Genomic DNA, 24440 nt, shown 5'->3' on the forward strand with positions numbered 1-24440 from the left:
AATTATAATTATTAACAGACACGGTTATTTTAAAAAGTTGAAGAAAAATTTTTGATTAATTTTAATTATTTTCAAACTTTTCAATTAAAATTATTAAAAAACTACATTACTTTCAAAAAACTTAATTAAATCCTTCAAAAGAATTTAATTATTTAGAAAAACTCTAATAAAATTGTTTAAAAGAATTTAAATATCTATATTCTTCAAATGAATTTAATTATTTTTAATATTTTAGTAAACTTCTTTAAATCAATTAAATTATTTAAAAAAATTGTACTAAAATTCTGAGAGGAATTTAATCATTTTTTAAAAATTTTAATAAAATTCCATAATTAAATGTTTAGTTTCAATTATTAAAAAAATACGATTAGGGAGCGTTCACAAATGATGTCATGCAATTTTTCGGGATTTTAGACGCCCCTCCCCCCTGTCTCGCAATTTCATGCAATTTTACATGTAAAAATACATTGTGTCACGTTTAGGAGAGACCCCCCCCCTACTCCAAAAAACGTGACATCATTTGTGAACGCTCCCTTATTTTAAAAACTTGAAAGAAATTTTTAATTAAATTCAAGTATTTTGAAAATTTCCAATTAAAATTATTAATGAAACTTCATTATTTTCAAAATATTCAATTATTTTAGTCAATAATAAAGTTAAATATTAAGATAAATATTGCTAGCAGAAATTTTAAGGTAAAAAATAGAGCGTAAAAACATATTATTAAAAGATAGACAGTAAACAATATAGAGATTTAAAAATATTAAGAGAGTAAAAAAATATTGAGTAATAAATATTTACAGTGTAAAAAATATTTAAAGTAAAAAAGAGAGAAAAAATAGAGAAAAATTTAGAGAGTTAACAGAATTATTTTTTTTAAGGTGTTAGTTAATTATTTATTATTAATATCAAAATATTATTCATCAAGTTTTTCTTATTTTGAATTTCGCGCCAAAACAGTTTACTAAATTGCCGCCTAGATGTCATGAAAGTTCTCTCACAAACGAAATGAAAGCAAATAGAGTACATAAGTATGATGATGCTAAAAAATAGTTTTCTTAAAAATGATTAATATTAATAAATTACAATAATAATCTAATAGTAAATAATTGTTGTTAATCAATAAAAGTAGGGAATATAAAGTGGGAGAAAATAGATAAGATAAATTGGAATTATTATAACTAAATATTAACTAGAATTCATGTTAAAATAACATGGGAAGTCATGTGGAATATTAGAATTATGTAATTATTCCAGCAAGATTCTATAGATTGTGAAAATATTATTTTCCTACAATTTTTGGTGACTTTCAACAAAACAAGTAATCAGAAAATTTAGTTAAATGCAATTTCTTCGATGTATAAATTTATGATCAATTTTTTCGTCAGGTTTGGGGATTTTCTTTACGCAGATAAAATATTTGCTGTACCTACAGCGAATTTTTAGCAAACTTTGTCAGATGAAAATAGATTTGATAACAAACATCAGTTTAATAAGCTAACAGCTCTTTTATTTTTTATACTACTACTACTAAAATTTCTAATCCACTTACTGAAATTTCTTTTTTTTATAAAGAAAGAGTTTTTCCAGTAAACTGGAATATTTTTTTTTTATAAAGAAAGAGTTTTTCCAGTAAACTGGAATATTTTTTATAAAGAATTTTTTTCCATCAAAAATTGTAATGGTTACAATCAATAAAACTTGGTACAAATCAATTATTTAATTTTAAGTCCCTATTCCGAGAAAATGGAGACTTTAATATTAATGCGAATAATGACATATAAACAATTGTTAATTATTCCTAAAGTTAAGGGCGCTCATGTAGGAAATCGCGTTTGAAAAATTCAAGGAAGGAAGGAAGGAAGATGATGATGATGATGGATTAGGTGAAGAGTGTCACATGACGTGAATGAGTAAAACTCGCCTTGTCATGAAACCCGGATGAGTCGAAGGTCCGACGACCTTATGCCTACACCTTATACGTAGGTCACTGTAACATGTTCCAGTATTTAGACCTATTCCCTCGATTCTCATAGTGGGGGGAATGCAGAGCAAGAGACGATGCGATGGAGGAAGAGCAATGCTAAAGAGAAGGTGGTTCAACGCAATGAGAGGGAAGGAGTAGCATATTGCAAAGCACAATACAGCATTAGTCAGGAGCAGAGGTAGAATCGCAATCAGTCCAACCGGGCCATCTCAACAGCTACCAATATCGTGCCGGTAGTGTCCAGTAGTGCTTCAGTGACTACATTCACACCACGTCACCCAAAAGTCCATTCTTTTCTGACATTCCCATTCTACTATTCCAAAAAAAAGTCTTTACTCTTTACTCTTTAATCTTTACTATCTACTCTTTAATATTTAATCTTTACTATTTACTCTTTAGTTTTAAACTTTTTACTTTTTACTCTACATTCTTTAATCTTTAATCTTTAATATTTAATCTTTAATCTTTACTGTTTACTATTCACTCCTTACTCTTTACTTAATTTCAATGTTGATAACTGAATGACATCTTTTTTGCCCCCAACAAAATTTCTCTTGTTATGCGAAATTTGGATTACCACCACTGTTTCAACCCACTTCAGTTGGATCGTTATATTCTAAAACTTAGTCAAAATTTTCAAAAAGGAACCGCAACGGTTGCTGTATGAAAGAAGAAAGGAACCTTTTCATCTTTTACTCCTTTTGAAACAGCTTTGAATCCTTCAACTTCTTAACACCCCCCCAAGAAAAAAGATTTACGATCTTAATGAGCTCCAGGACCTGAAGATCTAGCAAAACCCTACAAGGGTTTTTAAGACGGTTTTTCTGATTCTGTTCCAAACCGACACTATCAAAATGAGCAATGCAGCAACACCCGGGGCACTCGCACCACCGGTTTGCACTCTTTCGAGGGAGAACTCCAAGGAAAAGGAAGTTGTCACCTGGAAGACTATGAGCATAAAACAAAAGTGGAATTTCTTCACCAGCAACATCACGGTGGAGCCGATGGTTGCCTGCTATATCATGCCAAGTGTCCTGGCATCGTTGGCAACTCAAAATCTAAATCTAGAAAAAGCCTGTAGAGTAAATTTAGCTTATTCGGATCAAGTCTGTGATGCACTTGCAGTGAGAAACACATCAGGATATATTGAGGAGGAAAAAGCTGTACAGCAATTAGTAGCCGGGATGCAGACATGGAAGACTGCACTGCAAAGTGCATTGCCAACGATTTTAATTCTCTTCCTAGGCGCCTGGAGTGACAGAACTGGACTGAGGAAACCTTGTATGTTACTTCCAATTGTCGGGGAGTTTCTAACCAGCATCAGTTTAATCGCGTGTACATATTGGTTTTATGAATTGCCAATGGAGTTTGCGGGTCTATCGGAGGCTTTATGGCCAGCCGTTACCGGAGGGTGGTTCACGATGTTCATGGCTGTCTTCAGTTATATTGCAGACATCACCAGCGTTGAATCAAGAACATTGAGAATTGGTTTCGTGAATGTTTTTCTATCGTTGGGTGTGCCAGTGGGGATGGCACTCTCAGGAATTCTCTACATGAAAATTGGTTTCTATGGTGTATTCGCAATTTCCACTGTGTGCTATGTACTTAGCTTCATTTATGGTCTGGTTGTTATCAAAGAGGCACCAAGACCGGCCTTGGCACAGGACAAAAAGGATCAAGAAATCAAGAAATCCGCTTGTGCTTCAACTCTTCATTTCTTTTCACTCAAGCACATTTCAAATACTTTCAAAGTGGCCTTCAAGAAGGGAGAAAATAATCGACAACAAAGAGTAGCAGTTCTCATGGTTGTTGTTATGGTCATCGTTGGACCAATGTATGGTGAGTATTTCAATTCAATCCAAAAGAGATATTTTTCTTTTGCTTTGTCCAATTCTAAAATAATGAACCAAGAACCTTTTCAGAAAAATATTTCCGTTTCCTTAAAGCAATTATTGAAAGGATACTCGAATAAGGATTTAATTACATATGCTACTAATAATATAATTTCCCCTTTCGCATTGAATGTTATTACGTAAAAAATAATTGGTTTAAAAGACACTATAATTTTTTGTCAAAAGTCACAATTATTTTATGTTTATAGTTGCATCCTTCAGAGCAATAGAAGGACACCATTGACCAAAAATCTGTTATTATTCCATTTTTAGAACAGTTTCGAAACATTTCTATCTCCAAGGTTACATTTACCAGAGATGTAAATATGTTTCGACAAAAAGAAACGGAAAAAAATAACACCTGCGGTTAAAATTAAACCATAAATCCAAATACTAAATCGAGAATTTAATGATCAATTAACACTTCTTAATTTTAGATATCTTAGATATTTTAGATCTTTTAGAGTAAAAAAATATGATCAAAAAAACATTAAAAAAAACAATGCATTACTAATTCGAATGAATTGAAATGTAAAAAATAGATATGAGTATGTGACTTATTAAACGTGGGACAAGTGAGGGAAGAGTGGTTTCATTTTCATCAAAACAGGGTCGTTTCTTTCTCGCCTACTCTGTCTTATTCTCTGGCCTTGACTCTGTACTCCACTTTATTCTCTGGGATTCTAATGCTCATACTGGGAATACCAATTCCAACAAAATTAAGTGCGTTACACGGTCCAACGATTTACCTGTGGCTAATTCAAAAACACGCAGCAGCTGCCCTCCAATTATCGCTTTTATTTTTTGCTTCTTTTTCTTTCAATGCATTTTTTTATTTCTTCTCCCATTTCTCAAATGGTCTTTTTTTTTTTTTTTTTTTTTTTTTTTTTCATTTCAGTAAAGATAAAACATTCCTCCAAACAAATCTTATTCTGAAAAACTTTTTATTGATTAATTATCAATTCTTTGACGGAAATCTTTATTGTTAGTATCATCATCATCTGCTATTTTCCATCATCATTAACAATTAGTTATTTATTTAAATATTAACGGTACAGGACCTTTCGTACCTTAAGAACTTAATTACAATGAATTATATTATTATACAAAAATTACGATCACTGTTAACTTGAATTTAATTAATTATCAATTCTTTGACGGAAATCTCTATTGTTACTATCATCATCATCACCATCTACTATTTTCCATCATCATTAACAATTACTTATTTAAATATTAACGGTACAGGACCTTTAGTACCTTAAGTACTTAATTAAAATTAATTATATTATTATACAATATTACGATCACTGTTATAAATTATCAAACTGATACCAGAATGAATCAAATTGATTCCATTAAATCATAAATTTATCCAAATTTTTGGTATCAATTTAATTACCCAAATTAATTCAGGCAGAACATGCTTTTGATAAAAAAGTTCAGATAATAGAAGTTACAAATATTTCATTAATGATTATGGATAAATGATTTTTTTTGCAGTTATTTTACACACTATTGAGTCGAAAACTCAATTGTGACAAAGATTTGAGGTTTTTAGAGACAAAATCAGCGTCGACGCTAATTTCAGAAACTTAGAGAACCAATTAAAATTCCTTTATTTTCAAAATTTTTAACGTAAAAACTGAAAATTTGGATTTACAGTTCGGATAACAGAGGTTCGAAGTAAACGAGATTTTTTTTACTGTATTTTAAACAATAACCAGAAGTTTTTTTGCTAAAAAAATTCTAGCATTTTGTAACAAGAAGTTATGATTAAATTTACCAGTAATTTTTTACCCGAATTCTAATTATTTTAATTTGGCTTTTTTTAATTAAGTCTTCAAATAACAGACATTTATCACTGAAAGTACAGTAGAACCTCGATTTCTGAACATATGTTATCAGAACTTTATGCTGTCCAAATTGTAAATAATGATGTAAATAATAATAATAAAATAAATAATGAATTTAAGATGACGGACTTTTTTGTTAAACCCTAAATATTTTTTACATCTAAAGATACAAAAATTTCATAAACTTAAAGAAAATTTATTGACCATTTTCGGATTTTTAATGAAGTTACCTAAAAAGGCAAAAATACCACTTAAATATTTACATACTTCAATAAAATAATCTTTTATTTAAATTAAGTCATTCGCTTCAATCAATAAAAATTTGCTTCAAATACTGAAATTATTGTTTGGAACATAGAAATTATTGTTTCAAACACAGAAATTCTGAAATTATTGTTTTGAATACAGAAATCATTGTTTCGAATGCAGAAATTATTGTTTCGAATACAGAAATTATTGTCTCAAACACAGAAATTATATTGTTTCGAATACAAAAAATAATTTGTTTAAATAAAATTTATTTGATTTAAGAAAATATTTATTTAACAATAAATAAGTAATCGGATATTTGCGAATCAAACAAATTTTTTTTTCAACCTACTATATATAGAATCTATAACTGGAGCAAAATTTTGAGCGATTTCTCCATGAAAGTGAGATCTTAATTCAAAAACAAATCAAATTCTTTACTAATTGTGCCATTGTTTTATGTATCACTTTCACCTTCAGTTTCTTTAACTTTCAAAGTCATTGTTTTACAATGGCCCAATGGGGACAAAACATTTCCAAGTAAATTGTCCAGAAAATGACAATTCAATTTTTTTTTTACTAACTAGACAGTAAAAATTAAACTTATTATTTCTTTTTACAAAAAAAGGAAATAAATAATAATAATAATTAAAAATTAAAATAATGTATTTGTTTAAAAAAATAAAATAAATAATAATAAGAAATACTATTTGTACTAAAGGGCTTGTCCCGTTTATAAATAAATAATAATAATAATAATAATAATAAAAAAATAATAAATAAAAAATGATAAAAAAAATTATTTCCTTTTACAAAAAAGAGTACCTGAAACAAAATAAAACAAGTGAATGACCTACTTAATTTTGTAAATTAACTTTCAATTTATTTAAACAGCTGTCGCAATGTAATAAACAATCTCTGCCCCCTTGTCTCGTTTTCAATGACATAACAGTTTTTTTTGCCGCTATATACAAAATACGGAAGTTATTTTAATATTAAAAATAAATAACGCTAATACAAATTGAAGAATAATGATTATAATTAAGTTTTCATCACTTTCGCAATATTAGATTGAAACATTGTCTGACACAGGATATAAATCTTATTTCCTACAATTAACATTTTTTTTTTAATGGATTATTTTTAGAATAATCTTTTACATACTTTTTCATTGCTCATGAAAAAAAAAATTGATGCTCAATCCTTGAGCAAAAAAATAAGTGCGCGCACATTAGATAATAGAAGAAGATTGATATTTTTTTTATGAATAAAATTATGGAGCGATATTAATTTATTTATTAGCTCATAATAATACCTAAGTCAACTTTTTTCTTTCTCCTTTTTCCTAGATCATCAAAATTTGATGTTATTTAAAAACTAATTTAAAAAATTTGAAATCAAATAAAAATAAAAATAAATAAAATAAAAAATGAAATTAAATAGAATAAAAAGTAAAAATAAAATAAAATAAAATAAAATTTTTAAATCAAATTGTAAAAAAGAATGCGTTTTCATTGATAGGTATAGTATAGTGGAGAGTGAAAGTGAAATGACACTCATCAATTTAAAGTGATGAAGTTGAGTTAAAGATGAGTTAAAAAATGAAAGTCAAATGATTACAGAAAATATAAATTCATCTCCTTTATAATGTAATAAATATTTAATTAAAATTTTCCAATAAACTAGTAATTAGAATTTTTTTTAGAATTTTTTTTTTTTGAATCCATTAAATTAGTGAATTATAATGTTAATATATTATGCAAAGCAGGAAAGAAGTTTTTAAAATAAAAATTTATGAAGCTGATTAGTCCTTGGAAGATGTAACAGACATTTTCATGATAAAAAAAGAATTTCAGTTAATGATTATTATCTTATGTTATATAAATAGATATTTATATCAAAAACTAACATCAGACTAGAAATTATTTCACGTACTTACTTATTTAATGCGAAGATACTAAATTAACTGTAATTACGAATCGTTGATTAATTATTATTAATTATCCGACAGGTGTGAAATTAAGATAATAATCTTAGGGAACTTATGAGATTCTTGATTATAATAAATTTATAGGGATTTACAATTTTAATTGTACAATTTAATAGAATCGGCATTTTTGAAAAGGATTTAACTCTATAAAGCGTGAGAGGTATTTTTAAATAACAATAATATTGATATTAAAAATGAGTCTCTCGATTTTGTGAATTGTTCTTTAGCAAAAATTCAATTATTTACAAAAGTTTTAAAGAAATTCTTCGTAAAAATTGAATTTATTATTTTTCAAAATTTTAATATGGAACTCTTTTCAAAAATTCAATTATTTTCATAAAAATAATAAACTTCTTGTCAGGAATTCAATAATTTTCAATCCATACAATTTTAATTAAGTTTCTCAAAAGAATTCAATTATTTTTAAAAACTTTAAGGGGTTACGCCACCCTGAAATTTTCAAAAAAATTTATTTTTTTTTTTTGCTTAATTTCAAAGTTTATATTCTAACGAATATTTTGAGATGTCGCCGAAGACAATGTCCCACTAATTACAAAAGTTATGGTCATTAGAAGTCAGCGCGGTGGGGACGCGCCGAGAGCTGCTGGAAGCAGCGACTTTCTATTTTCGAATGGTCTAGGGGGCCCTTTCATGATTTAGGAAGGGTCCTTTTCATTGTATCCCTTCCATTCTTAAATAAAAAAAATTATGGCCCAGGAATTGCTGATTAAATAGTAAATTGAAAAATTTTCAAGTTATAATACACTAAAGTTCATTTTTTTCTTCTTTTGCGTTTTTCTCGAAACCACAATTTTCGAGACGGTGTACACGATAACTCAAAAACTATTCAATCGATTGACTTGAAAATTAATATACATCTTCCTAAATAGATTTTCCACAGAGTGACGTGGGATTTTTTTGATTGAATAATTTGAAAATTTTTTATCCAATTTTTTATACGGTAATTTTAGCCAAAAAAAAAATGTCAATTTTTGAAGTGCTTCCATTTGCGTAAAAAAATTTTTTTTTTAAAATGGCTTCGTCACTCTGTTCAAAATTTATCACTTTTTAAGAAAAATATTGTTTTACTTGTTTCTGACAAAAATTGAACTGCCAATCATGTACACCATCAAGGAGTGCTCCGGAAAAATTGATCCACGCCAATAGTTATATCTCCGCCATTTTTAATTAAAAACAATTTTTTTTTAAATATTTATAAAGCTCAATATATGTACTAAAGCATCAATAAATGTAAAGAAGTCCTACCTGAAACAGTTTTATCAAAAAAATTCCTAAAAAACCATCCGATTTTCATGCGTTCAGGGTGGCGTAACCCCTTAATACAATTTTTTGCAGAAATTCAATTATACATAAAATTTTTTTTAATAAAATTCTATACAAGAATTTAATTAATTTCAAAAGTTTTAATAAAATTCTTGTCAATAATTGAATTATTTTCATAAATAATTTAATTTTTCGCAGAAGTTGAATTCTTGGCAAGAATTCTATTGTCTTTACAAATAATAAAATTCTGCGCGCAGAAATTCAATTATTTTTAAAATTATATTCTAAAGTTTTAATAAGATTTTAGACAAGAATTCAATTAATTTAGAAAATTTAAATAAAATTCTTCGCAATAATGCAATTATTTTCTAAAATTTTAATAAGATTTTTGCCAAAAATTTAATATTATCTTTATAAATAATTAAATTCTCAGCAGACATTCAATTATTTTGAAAATCTGAACAAAATTCTTTGCAAAGGTTCAATTATTTTCTAAAAGTTATTTTTCATAAGTTTTAATAAAATTCTTAGCATGAATTTAATTATCTTTATAAATAATAAAATTATCTTTGGACTAATTTAATTGTTGTCAAAAATTATAATAAAATTCTTTGCAAGAATTAAATTATTATTTTCAAGAATTTAAATAAAATTCAATTACAGTCTAATTATGGAAAATATAATAATCAATCTTTTAAAAAAAAAGATAATTTAAAAATTTTAGAATGTTAAATTAAGTTACAAATTAAATTACGATTTTTAATTTCAAAATATGTTTTACAAAATTTACTTCTCTTATTATTTATTATTCTTTAAAACATTAAATTAGAATTTCACTTCATTTCGTTTACGAGAGAATTTTCATGCCATCTAGGCGGCAGTTTAAGGAACCATATTGGCGCGAAATTCAAAATAGGAAAAACCAAATGAATAATAATAGTTTGCTATTAATAATCACACAATTAATTAACATCGATAAAAAAATGGTAAATAATTTTATCTAATATTTTCTAGATTTCATGTAGAAATTCTATTGAATTGTTTTAGTGAAAATCTAAATAATGATAACTATTTATTTTATTCAGTAAAATTGTAGTAGAATTTACTACAGAATTCTAGTAAAATCGAAGTAAAATATATAGAATTTAAATATTTGTTTCTTTCTGGTTTTTACTCTAAATATTTTTTACTCTATAATCATTTTGTTATTCTCGAATTTTTACTAAAAATATTTGTTATACACCATTTTTTACTCTCTATAAATATTTATTAGTCAATTTTATTAGAGTTTTTCTAAATAATAAAATTCTTTTGAAGAATTTCTTTAAGTTTTTTGAAAATAATGTAGTTTTTTATAATAATTTCAATTGAAAAGTTTGAAAATAATTAAATCAAATAAACAATGTCCTTCAACATTTTAAAATAATCGTGTCTGTTAATAATTATTTAATTAAAAATTTGAATATTGAATTTGATTGAGATTGTATTGAAAATAATAGAATCCCTAAGAAGAATTTAAAAGTTTTTGAACATAATTGAATTTCTGCGAAGAATTTTATTACCTACTTTTGAAAATAATTGAATTTCTGTAATAATTTGTAACTTCACCAAAATTCAATTTTTTTAAGCGTTTTGAACTCAAATTCTTCTATAAATCCACTATTTTTAATAATTTTTGAAAAAGTTCTTTGAGAATTTTCAAATTCATTTGTTTATAATTCAATTTTACAAAATTTTAATTATTCGGAAATTCTTTAATTAAATCTATATGAGATAATAAAAAGTTTTTTATTTTATTAGAAAATAAAAACTTGAAATAATTTAAAAAATAATCCGCAATTAAACTTATTAAAAAAAATTAATTCCACAGAATTGTTAGTTAAAAATTTGAAAAATTCAACTTTTCAAAGATTTTAATTTAAAACCATTTTTCAAAATTCAATTATTTCTAAAATTTTAACTAAAATTCAATTTTAAATTAGTATTTATTAGAAAATTCTACGAGAATTTAATTATTTAAATACAAAATTAAATAATTTATTGAATAATTCAATGTCACTTAAAATTGAATTCTCATAAAGAATTTTACCAATGAATTTTTAAATAATTGAATTCTTTGGACGAATTTTAATAATTTTTTTAAAGATTAATTACATTTTTCAAGGAATTCGATTAAAATTGTATTAAAAATAATTGAAATTCTGTAATGAATTTTATTATTTATTAAAATAATTGAATTCTTAAAAAGAATTTTATTATTTACGAAAATAATTGAATCCCTGTAAACCTTTGATTATTTATGAAAATAATTGAATTATTGCGAAGAAATTTATAAAAAAATTTGTAAATAATTGAATATTTGCGTAGAATTTTATTGCTGTTTTTTTAAATAATTGAATTCTTTTGGAAAATTTTAGTAAAATAGATATTGAAAATCATTGAATTGAGAACAATTTTTGAAAATAATTGAAATGATTAAAATTTTGTCTAGAATTGTATTAAAATTTTCGAAAATAATTGAATTTCAGAGAAGAATTTTATTATTTATAAAGATAATTGAAATGATGAGAATTTTTTTTTAATTTTTAAGCATAATTGAATTTTTGCGAAGAATTTGATTACTTTTGAAAATAATTGAATTTCTGCAATCATTTGAAATTCCTCTAAAATTCTCCAAACTATATCGTACAATTTACGAACTTTTTGTCCTTTTTCAATAAAATTACGGACTTTACGGACGTTTTTAAAAAAAATGACTTTTACGGACTTGATGCTACGGACCTTTAATGATTTTTTGGACTTAGTTCGAGCCCTGTATTTAACAAAGAACAAACAGATGTCTTGAATCTCACCTCGATATTTATAAACAAATTATTAATTTCCTTTTGTAAATTTATAGTTAATTTTTATTATTGAAAACCGTTTGTGAATTATAGTAAAAAAAAGAATTATGTTTGACTGGATAATACGTCTTTTTCGCTTGAACTATATTGTCCCTCAAAATTTTGGGGAAAGAAGTGAAAAAAATAATAGTTAATAATAAAAATATGAAACTTTGGAAGATTGATGCTAAATATTTATATATGACACGGAATATAATGACACATGTTATGATATGATCACACGTAGGGTGACAGTGACTGCGTCAGCAATGTTTAAGTTTGTTAAAATAACTAATGTACACCCGCTTGCATATCTACCGACCATGATGTAATTTAAGATCTTTGACCGCGAGCGAAACACGTGCATCCGTCAACATTCGCTGCTTTACTAGAAAAACTCAATCTACTCAATTACCAATTATTCTTATATCAATATTTACAAATTTCTTCCGAACTCTATTAATTATTTCATCGAAATATCATTGGTATGAATTGTAATTGTCAATAGAATATAATATTTATATTTTTCGTTCTTACTTCCTCATACAGAAAAAAAACTATTGGCCCAATAGTGCCAATGCTATTGAATTTTGAATCCAATTTCTTTGAATAAGTAAAGAATTTCTGTATTGAATTAAGAAAATATATATTAAAATATAATAATTCATAATTTAGAATTAGAAGCATAATGTTGTCTAAGAAGAATATCATCTAATTTTAATTGATGTTTGTGAAATTTGAAGTTATTCCAAATGATCATTTTTTCTGTGAGGTAATATTCTTTTCCTTTAGAAGCAAGTCGAGAAATGTCTACTTCGTTAAATCCTTAATACCTTTCAAATCAGGAATTAAGGAAACATTTCCCAAGAATAAAAATTACAATGACACAATTTCGACAATCCTCAGAAAGACCAAATTCGCTTACACAGTGATCTGAATTTTCACTCAGTTATTTAAAATCTATATAATACTCAAAATGAGTTCCTTCTTCCAGAAGAAATGAAAACGAGATATAGTTTCATTAAAATGACGCGAGAATTAAAAATAATTCTAATTAGATGAGACAGGGAAACGTCATATGATCAACAATATAAAGGAGGAGCTTGACGAGGAAATAGAAAATTACCGATTTAGTATCCGGAAGTTGATTTGGATCAACAGAATATAACACGGGACGAAATTTGTCCCGAACAATTTTTACACACATGCTCGACATTATGTAAGATTGCTCGTGTTAGTTACACAACACATTCATCTATCAGGGCTGACATTTAATCGTTTCCGCTGAGCTCCGGTCTTTATCGAATTATGCTTTGTTCTTCTGTCGACCTTTTCAACTTCTGAGACAATTGACAGAAGCTAGGCGATGAAGCTAAGAACAGCTAGCAACAGTCTTTTGCCACAATGAAGATGCAGTACGAAGATTTCAATATATACGCCAAGCAAAAAATCAAACCACACATTGGAAGTTATATTTTACTTAATGTATATGTAACAGAAAATAGGAAACTTTTTTTTATTCTTATGTTACACTGTAAAAAGAAAGGTACTAATTTAGTACCAATTTTAGGTACTAAATCGTGATTTGGTTCTATTTTAATACCGAAAATCAGCTCTAATTTAGAACCTTTTATTTACAGTGTAGAAAGAATTATACTGTACGAAATAATTGTCAAATTATAGAAGAAAGGAATTTTTAAGCAAAGTCGATTTTGAGGTATTTTCCTTATATGAAAAGAAGAGCGGCAATTTTATATGTCATGTCATCGTTGCCACAAAAATTTAATTTTGTTTTTAACTTTACCCTGATTTTTAGAAAAAATATTAACTTCTTCTGTGACCCTAAAAAATATTCTGATTCATTCTAAAAATTGTTAGATACTCAAAAAAAAATTCCAATACATTTATTAGCGAATTTCTTTAATTGAAAAAAAACATCAATAACTCGGAGTGATAGATTTCTTCATATTAGAGATGGCCCAGCGATAAAGTCATTATTTTATATTGGGCTGATTCTATCTCAATTCATGCAGGGCGAATAGGTTAGAAATTCTAAATCAAGTTAAAGGTAATTTCTCTTGTTCTTTAGGACAAATAAAGAGACACGTATTTTTTATTTGTCGAAAAAAAAAATTTTAGCTGAGTTATAAGTGTTTGAAAATTTTAGGACATGTCGTGATTTTAAAGCTAAACAGCTGACAAATTATTTTCAAATCTTTCTACTTTTTGCAAAAATAAATATTTTTCATTTTTTTTCTTGATTTTAGTAGTGTTTTTGATACTTTTTCTTTGCAAACTTGAAAATTTGAAAAATTTTGAAAATTAACAAAATGGCGGCCATTTTCCGAAAAATCAAAAAAGTCAATTTTCTCAAAAATATCATTTTTTATTTTTCGTAAAATTTTTGTGTGATTACTAGATGAAAAAAGGAACTTTTTCCAAAAGGTTTCATGTCCGCTAAAACTGTTTGGAAGTCGCTATAATTTTTTTCAGAAAATAACAAATCTCATTATTTTGAGTAATGTATCGGCATTTATATATTTTGCATGTTTATGTTTTTCGATGATTAGTAGTGTTTTTGGTACCTACTTTTTATTTGCAAACTTGAAAATTTTGAAAATTAACAAAATGGCGGCCATTTTTCAAAAAATCGAAAACTAAAAACACTAAAAGTAATTGAATAAAAATATTCATTTGGAGGTTTTTGGGGTCGCTGAGTTAGAATATTTGGTTAAAATTTTATAATTCAAAATGGCGACCAAAAAAATTTAACGGTCGACATTTTGTTAATTTTCAAAATTTTCAAGTTTGCAAATAAAAAGTACCAAAATTAACTGATTTTCAGTGAAATTTCACTGATTCAAATCGTGAGAATAGAGTCACTGATTCTCAGTCAAATTTCACTGATTTTCAGTGGAATTTCACTGATTCAGATTTAGAGAGAAAATAATGAGATTTGTTATTTTCTGAAAAAAATTATAGCGACTTCCAAACAGTTTTAGCGGACATGAAACCTTTTAAAATTAGTTCCTTTTTTCATCTAGTAATCACACAAAAATTTTAAGAAAAATAAAAAATGATATTTTTGAGAAAATTGACTTTTTTGATTTATCGAAAAATGTCCGCCATTTTATTAATTTTCAAAATTTTTCAAATTTTCAAGTTTGCAAAGAAAAAGTATCAAAAACACTACTAAAATCAAGAAAAAAAATTGAAAAATATTTATTTTTGCAATAACTAGAAAGATTTGAAAATAATTTGTCAGCTGTTTAGCTCTAAAATCACGATATGTCCTAAAATGTTCAAACACTCATAACTCAGCTAAAAAATTTTCTTTCGCTAAATAAAAAAATACGTGTCTCTTTATTTGTCCTAAAGAACAAGAAAAATTACCTTTAACTTGATTTAGAATTTTTAACCTATTCGCCCTGCATGAATTGAAATGGAATCAGCAATTTGTAAGAATATAGTAACTTCTTCCAAGTTATTTTCATCATTTAGAATTCAATTATTATTTTCAAAATTATTATTTTCAAATTCTACTTTTTTTCTTTTACTTTTTCTACTTTAGATCAATTATTTTTAATAATTTTCGTAAAAGTTCTTTGGCAATTTTCAAATCCATCTGTTTACAATATTCAATTTCAAGAAATTTCAATTATTCCTAAATTCTTCAATTAAATGCATATATTAGAAAATAAAAACTTCAAATAATAAAAAAAAATTAATTTCAAAATTCAGTTATTTCTAAAAATCCACGCTATATTGCTTTTAATATAGAGAGAAGAAATTTATTTATATAGAAGAAATAAATTTTTAATCACTTTTTACCAAATTTTGATTGTCTAATAGTGTTCGGGTGAGGATGCTACTACTTAAAAATTGCAAGAAAATTCTTTATTCTTCAGGATTGTGTAGGGCTCAGTCCCTACTAGAACTCAGTTGATTTTCAGATGATTAGAATTTTTTAATTTGAAATAAATAAATTTTTAATCAGTTTTTACCAGAATTGTTTTTATAGAAAAAAAGGATAAAAAAATATTTTTTAAAAAAAGTGAGCACCTACCCTTTTAGTATTTCTACTTTTTTTTAGTATTTCTAATTTGTCTACGTTTCGAGAAATTTTGACAATTTAAGTAAAATATCTCTAATATCTCTAATAATATTTTCAAAATCATACGATTTTGGAGATAATAATGATTATGTGTGTATCAAGGATAACGAAATAAATGATCCTGACATTAAGAAGAAAATTTTATCTATACTCTTAAGACTTTAAAAATATAACTAGTACTTCCTATTATATAAGCCTTAATGACGAGAAATTTTTATTATATTATTAGGAAGATAGTATGATATTAAATCATTACATGACAATAACAATTTAAAACAATTGAAAAATTATTTCTAAGTTACAATTAGTTACCGTGAAACTGAACTTAATGCAGAAATGTAGTGTTTGTTATAAATGAGAATTTACAGGATTGCTGCAGAAAAATTTGATTTTCTTTCTCCCTGATTTCGAGAAATAATTATCCATTTTAAATTTCCAACCCTAAAGAATATTCTGATTCAGTATAAAAATTATTAGATATACAAAAAAAATGTTTTTAATACATTTGTGAATATCTTTCAGGCCTCGTACTCAATAAGTAATTTTAAAAAAGTAGTAAAAAGTAGCTTTAATACCGAAAAAAGTAGTAAAAATGTAGTTATTGAAAAATTAAATCTGTCGACTAAAAACAACTAGTTTTAGATGATTCAGAAAATCACAAAAATTTAATTCTGCATTTTCTTTCTAATTTTCATCAAAAAAATTTACATTTTTTCTCATACTGCTAATAATTTGAATTCTAAATTTTTTCAAAATTCAATAATTTTCTAAATTTTAATTTTAAATTCTACAGAAATTACAATATTTCAAATGATTACTGTGTAAATTTTTTTTGAAATTTAACAATTTCTAAAATTTACAACTGTAATTCTTCCAAAATTCAATAATTTTGTTGTTGATGTTTTTAATTAAAATTATTTAAAACTTTAATAATTTTTTAAGAAAAAAATAAATTTAAATATTTAAAGAAAAATTAAGTTGCATTAAAATTTTCAAATAATAATTGAATTCCCGAGAAGAATAAATTTTCTAAAAATTCTTTTAAATAATTATCGATTTTTTTTCGAAAAAAATTCAATGAAAATTGTATTTTAAATAATTGAATTCCTGTAAAAATTTGATTATTTATGAAAAAAAATTGAACTGTGATTAAAATAAAACGATGTTGAAATAAACAAAAAAATAATATGATTTACTTTTCTCCAGGTGAAATGGCAGTTGTGTATCTTTTCATGAGATACCGATTCAACTGGGACGAACTGAGGTTTAGCATGTTTTCAACTTACAGCATGGTGACAAATCTCATTGGTGAGAAAGATTTAAATTCAAATTAAAATTTTTGAAAATAATAATCAGTAATAATTAATTATGTACTTAATAAGCAATAAAAATTTAATTTGCTCAAGAAATAAATAAATAAATATCAACTATTTGAACATTCAGAAATTTAAAATTATAAAAGTTTAAGAGAAGTTTAATAATTATAATTATTGAATAATAATATAATAATATAACTTTTAGAAGCAAAAAATTTATTTAAAACTTTAAGAGGGACTTTATATTTTAGAAATTAAAATAATTACGGTGACTCACTTCCCTTTATTATTTTCGAAAAATTTAAATAAAATTCTTTAAAAGAATTTAATTATTTTTAACAGAATATAAAGAAATTTCAATTATTTCAAAAATTTTCAATTATTTGTATATAAAAATTCAATTATCTTGAAACAATAGAATTGAAAAATTTCAAAAATCTTATTTTTCTGAATTTTCAAAAAAAAAACTTTGCGAAAATTCAATTTTATTAAAAAATTTTAAATGTGCGTCTCTTTTTAAATTAACTAATAAAAATTTTAATTATTAATCTTCGCCCTAAGAAACATGAATACATTAGAATGTGACTTTTTACAAAATTCAATTATTTATCAATCAATAAATTAAAATACTTTGAAAATTCGATTTGTTAAAAAGTTTTTACTGAAATTCTTTAACTTTAATTATTTTCAGTTGAATTTCTCACATTTCTATTAATTCGATAATTTAAAAAAAAATTATTTACATACTACATACATACTAATTGAAATTTAGAGAACAGTATAAATATCTATAAAAATTGAAATAAAAAGCATTTCTTTAAAAACAAATAAAAATAATAAAACTATTTTTAATTTGGTGAAAAAATTCCCGGTTTGGCATAAAATTCCTGGTTTATTTCCGGTTAGTAGACACCCTAAGAATGTAAAATAATGAAAAGTATGAAATAAAACGAAATTTCTGAACAAATAATTAAAAAATACTTTTTCAGGTACTACAATATCAGTAGGTCTCTTTAGTCACGTTTTAAAAATTGATGATGCTGTTGTGGGAATTATGAGCTGCATGAGTAAAATTTTATCAAGCTTCGTATACGCCTTTGCAACAACGAATACAATGATTTATCTCGGTAGGTATTTTTTTTTCCTTTTTTAAAAATATTTTTAAAAAAGATAAATAATTCCTTGAAAAAATTTATACGATATATTTTAATATACGATCATTTTAATTTGCAGCCCCTCTTGTCGAAATTGTCAATGGAACCTCATTTATTGCAATGCGATCAATTATGTCGAAATTAGTGCCAAATGATGAATTAGGTAAATTATCAATTATACTCTGCGATTAACAATTAAATGTTACAATCTAAAGTTGAATAATCACTTTAATCTCTTTTTATCGTTTTACCAAATTTTCAAAATATAAATTCGAAATTTTGTTTTATTTAGAAAAAAATTAATAAAATAAATTTTTAGGCAAAGTGAATTCCTTGTTTGGCGTTTGCGAATCTCTAATGCCACTACTTTATGGACCAATGTACAGTTTCGTTTATCGATCAACGATGGAGACATTTCCAGGAGCATTTTTCATACTTGGTGGAATTCTCACTTCACCAGCCGTTTTCGCCTTTTTGTAAGTGTATTTTATTATTTTTATTATTTAACGCCATTCGGGAAAAATTAAAATAAGAAAAATTGAAATTCGTTTATATTTAAAGTTAAAACTCTCTGAAATAAATAAATAGTTAATAAAAATAAAATAAATAAAGTAAAATAGTTATAAAATTATGAATATTAACGAAAATTTTAAAATTTAATATGGAGACTTTTCTACTCTTCACCTGCGAACGCCAAGGCCACCGCTAGATGGCAGTTCAGTCGAAATTTGCGAAACTATTATTTTCTCCCGAATGCCCTTAAACTAAACAAACTTTTATTTAAATTATAAACTTTTTAAAAAAATTATTAAAAAAATTAAAATTTTTAATTAAAAAACTATGTGACTAAATTTTAAACTAAAAAAATAATTGAAAATTTTTACTTTATCACCAAAGGAAAAATACTAGAAACGTGACCGCAAAGATGTTTTCTCTTAATCAGGTTTTAAATTCTAAAAATGTTTTAAAAAGAATGTGGAATTTTGATAAAATTTTCTTCTTTTTTTTATTGTAATCAACACTTTTACTAGGTCCGCATTTGCAATTTTCTGATAATGTCTTTCCATTATAAACTTGCATAACAACACTATAGTAATTTCAAGAATTACGTTACTGCATAAATACTTATCATATCTTGAAAAGAAAAATAGTTTGTCAGCAGTAAATTAAAAAGCATTCAAATTTGCTCATAACAATCAAATTGTGCGGCTTTACGAAATAATTTAAAATTTTAAACTTTTCATCTTAAAAAGTCTAAAAAAAAACTTAAATTACAAAAAGATCTTAAAGAAGATAATAAAATTATATGAGGAATGAGATAACAATTCTCTTAGTTTTTAAGTTATACATATATATATATATATATATATATATATATATATATATATATATATATATATATATATATATGCTGTACATACGTAAAATTCAAAAGAGCATTAAAAAAAATATTATTACGAACATAATTGAGTTATGTACACTACTTCATTTTTAAATATTAAATTTAATTGAAAACCAAGATATATTATAATTGACAGTTTTAAAATAAATATTTTTAAGTGGAAAATCTATTTTAAAAAAACAAAAAGATAATAAAAAAAAATAATAAAATAATAAATGAAAAAATTATAAAAAAAATAATAAAACAATACTAAGTAAAAAAAATAAAAAAATAGTAAATAAAAAAATATCTGTTCGCAGTTTAAAGTTATTCTGTTTCCTTTTTTGTTTCCTAATCTTTCTGGTAATTTTTACTGCTTCTAAATGGTTTAAATTTTAAAGTTAATTAAACCTTAATTTAATATTATTTAAATTGTAAAATTATAAAATAATTGTTTTAAATTAAAAATTAAATACGAAATAATTAAATTCCTGCATATAACTTTATTGAAACTTTTGAAAATAATTGAATTTTAATTATTTAAAAAGATAATTGAATTCTTGACAAGAATTTTAATAAAACTTAAAAATAATTGAATTTTTGAAAAAAATTTTATTAAAATTTTGAAAATAATTGAATTTTTGCGTAGATTTTTAGTATTTATAAATATAATTGAAATCCTGTCAAGAAATTTATTATTTATGCAGGTAATTGAATTCCTGCCAAGAATTTTATTAAAATTTTAAAAATAATTCAATTTCTGCTCATAATTTTATTTATTGAATTTTATTTTATTTAATTCTTGCAAAAATTCTTATTAAAACTTTTGAAAATAATTAAATTTTTATCAAGAATTTTATTATTTATGAAGATAATTGAATTATTCACAAGAATGTTATTAAAACTTTTGGAAATAATTGAATTGTTGCAAAAAATTTTATTAAAATTTTGGAACTAATTGAATTTCTGATGAAAATTTTATTATTTTTTAAGATTTTTGACAAGAATTTTATTAAAATTATACTGAAAATATTTCATTTTTAGCATAGAATTTTATTATTTATGAAGATAATTAAATTCATGCTAAGAATTTTTTTTAAATTTTCAATATAATTGAAGTTCAAAGAAGAATTTTATTATTTATAAAAATAATTGAAATTATGAAGATAATTTTAAAGAATTTTTGGAAGATAATAGAATTTCTGCAAAGAGTTTTATTTTATTTTTATTTTTTTATTTTATTTATTTATTTATTTTTTTATTTCTTGCAAAGATATGATTAAAATTTTTAAAAATAATTGAATTGTTACAATAAATTTTATTAAAATTTTGAAAATAATTTAATGTCTGCTGAAAATTTTATCATTTTTAAAAATAATTTCAGAATTTTATTAAAATTTTTATAATCATTGAAGAATTCTTTCGACAAAATTAAAATATTTATGTAAAGCATTGATATTATAATTATAAAAAGTGAAAGGTTATTTAATTATATTTACAAAAAATGCAATAAATGATAATAATTAATTAGTTGATTAGTTAATAACTGAATGTTTTTTAATTTTGAATCTAAAATTATATTCAAAAATTGAAATTAATATTGAAAAATAAAAAATTGTGAAATTTGCATAATATGTAATAATAAAAAATTGAACTCCGCTTTTCGCACGCGTAACATTTGTTAGTGATAAATAATAAAAATAAAAAATAATAATCTCTATAATACATTTTTTTGTAGATGGCTTTATAGAGAACACAGAAGAGACAGAATCAAATTAGAAAAAGAGGAAGCAGACCAAAAAAAGGACAAGGGAGATAATAATTTAGAAAATAATTTATCATTGACGAAAATTTTAACCGAAAGTGAAAAATCAGGAATTGAAAATGCAGCCTTTGAATCAGAAAAGCTGTGATTTTATTCTGATTTCAACTATTTTTGTTTTACGTAACCGATGACTAAATGAACAATATAAACACACAAACACGCGGAAAACACTGTTTTTCGTAATAAAAATGATCTGCTTGCAGAAATGAATAAATGAAGGTCATCATCAAATCCAAATTCAATTCAAGGGAATTTTCGGAAATTCCAAGATTACAAATCATCAACATTTATCATTATATCATATTTCTCTTACTTCTCGTATTTAAGATTTCTCGTGATAGAACGCACATTATATATTATACCTTGATGATAAAGCGAGCAGTGCAAAAAAACAAAAAAATTATACAAAACATATTCAAATGCAGTTTTTTACTGCGAAAGATTTAAAAATAAATTAAAATAAAATAAAGCGTAACAATTTTTTTTATACAAAATAACTAAATGAACGAAAAAAATAAAACACGTTCTTAAATAAGTTTCATTGTTTTAAAATTAAAAAGCATTTTAAAATAAATACACAAATTTATGTATTTTGCAAATATTTTTCCAATCAGCGTTCTACACTCAGAAAAAAATTTATTTGAATCAAATAAATTTTTGTTGAAATAAAAATTCCGATTTTATAGCGTGAAAAGTAAAAAAAAAGTGTCTTTTTTTACTCTAGTGAAAAGTGTAACTGTTTCAGGTAAAATTTATCTTTAGTGCGTTTGTTTAGTTCAAATAAAAATTTGCTTCAGATAACCAAACTCTTTTTAGAATGCAAAAATTGTTAAACTGAACCAAATGTTCATTTAATTAAATCAAATAAATAACAAACTTTAATCAGAATAAAAAACTAAAACTTAGGTTTAAACAACGAAATAGAATAATTGATTTAAGTAAAATTTTTCCCTGAGTGTAATTTATATTAATTTTTTTTATCACAATAAAAAGACGCATAAATTTTGATTAATTAATTTATAATCTAATTTTAATTTATGTAATGTAAAATAAAACTTGCTTTATAAGAAGACTGGCTTCTAAATAATACTCTGCAATGATGGAACGTGTGTGTAAAACACGTAAAAAAAAGTGATTGTAAATTTTCACCGAAGCCTATACGATATATTTTTTTTAGAAAAAGAAAAAGAAAATAAACGACTATTGTCCACGTCTATTGAAATATAAATATATAAAAATTAATTTGTTATAAGAAAATAAAAAATATTTTTATGTATATAGATATAGTGTGCAGCCCAGTACTTAAGTTACCGATACAATGATAATAATAATAATAATTATATATATTATATAGTTAAATATAAAATGACCATTAGGTCAACTTTTACAGTATTACTGTACATGACTTGTGTTAAAAATTTTAATATTTCTAGACGTAATTATAATTTTTAATGATATTGTATAAAGTATTAAATTTACTTGTGATATAGAGTTAGAATTATATTGCAAAAATATTATTCTAGCATTTTGCAGTATATCAATAAATATTTAATATGCGTATACTGAAAATCTTTATCTTTTAAGAAACTACTCCTTTTTTTCTACTTCTTTCCAAAAAGCATTATGAGGCTATAGCTGTAAATGAAATAATTTTAAAAATGGCATATTTGTCTTTTTCCTTCGGCACCTGCTCAGGGTTGACACAAAAAAATTAAATTTTTAGAATTTATAAGAAAATTCTGAATTTTAGAGTCATTTTTGTTTGCCTTATAAACTATGAAATTGTCAAGAATTCTAATACGAAACCTTCAATTTTTTCAATTTCTGACAAAAATTTATTTTTAAATAACTTAATTCTTCACAAGAACTATCATAAAATTATTTTTAATGTCTACTATTTTAATAACAATTTTCCAAAAGAATAATTCAATTATTTAAACAAAATTTTAATAAAAATTTCACAGGAATTCAATTACTTACCAATTTTTTTTTTATAAATTTCTTTAAACCAATTCAATTTTATTTTTCATTTTTTAATGAAATTTCTCGAAAAAATTCAAATATATTCAGAGAAGAAAAAATAGTTCTGAGAAATTCAATTATTCCGAAAAATTTAAATAAAATTTTTTTCGAAATTCTATTATTTAAAAAAATGTTATTGACAAAATTCTTTACAAGATTTAGTTAATAAAATTTTCAAATACAATTCTTTTTAAAAATTCAATTATTTTCACGAATAATATATTTTTTTACGTGAATTAAATTATTTTAAAAAATTTGAATAAAATTCTTCGCAAGAAATCAATTATTTTCTTAAATAATAAAATTTTTTTCAAGAATTAAATTATTTAAAAAAATTTTGATAAAATGCTTTATAAATTTCAAAAATTATAATAGAATTGATCATAGCATACAATTATTTTCGTAAAATATAACATTCTTCCTGGGAATACAATAATTTTTGTCAAAATTGTTTGTAAAAATCTTCGAAACAATTCAATTATTTTTGT

The 24440-nt window shown here is 24.1% G+C and overlaps 1 protein-coding gene across 1 annotated transcript; it reads left to right on the forward strand.

Moving 5' to 3' along the window:
* Window positions 1-2102: 2102 nt before the first annotated feature.
* Window positions 2103-22479, forward strand: LOC122509164. The gene is made up of 6 exons (XM_043622987.1): window positions 2103-3826; window positions 17461-17562; window positions 18560-18697; window positions 18804-18887; window positions 19044-19200; window positions 21844-22479. The coding sequence occupies exons 1-6, from the start codon at window positions 2842-2844 to the stop codon at window positions 22016-22018; spliced, it is 1641 nt and encodes a 546-aa protein (XP_043478922.1). The 5' UTR covers window positions 2103-2841; the 3' UTR covers window positions 22019-22479.
* The last annotated feature ends 1961 nt before the right edge of the window (window positions 22480-24440 follow it).

This window comes from Leptopilina heterotoma, unplaced genomic scaffold (genome assembly GCF_015476425.1).
Source record: "Leptopilina heterotoma isolate Lh14 unplaced genomic scaffold, ASM1547642v1 Lhet_6, whole genome shotgun sequence".
NCBI lineage: Eukaryota > Metazoa > Arthropoda > Insecta > Hymenoptera > Figitidae > Leptopilina > Leptopilina heterotoma.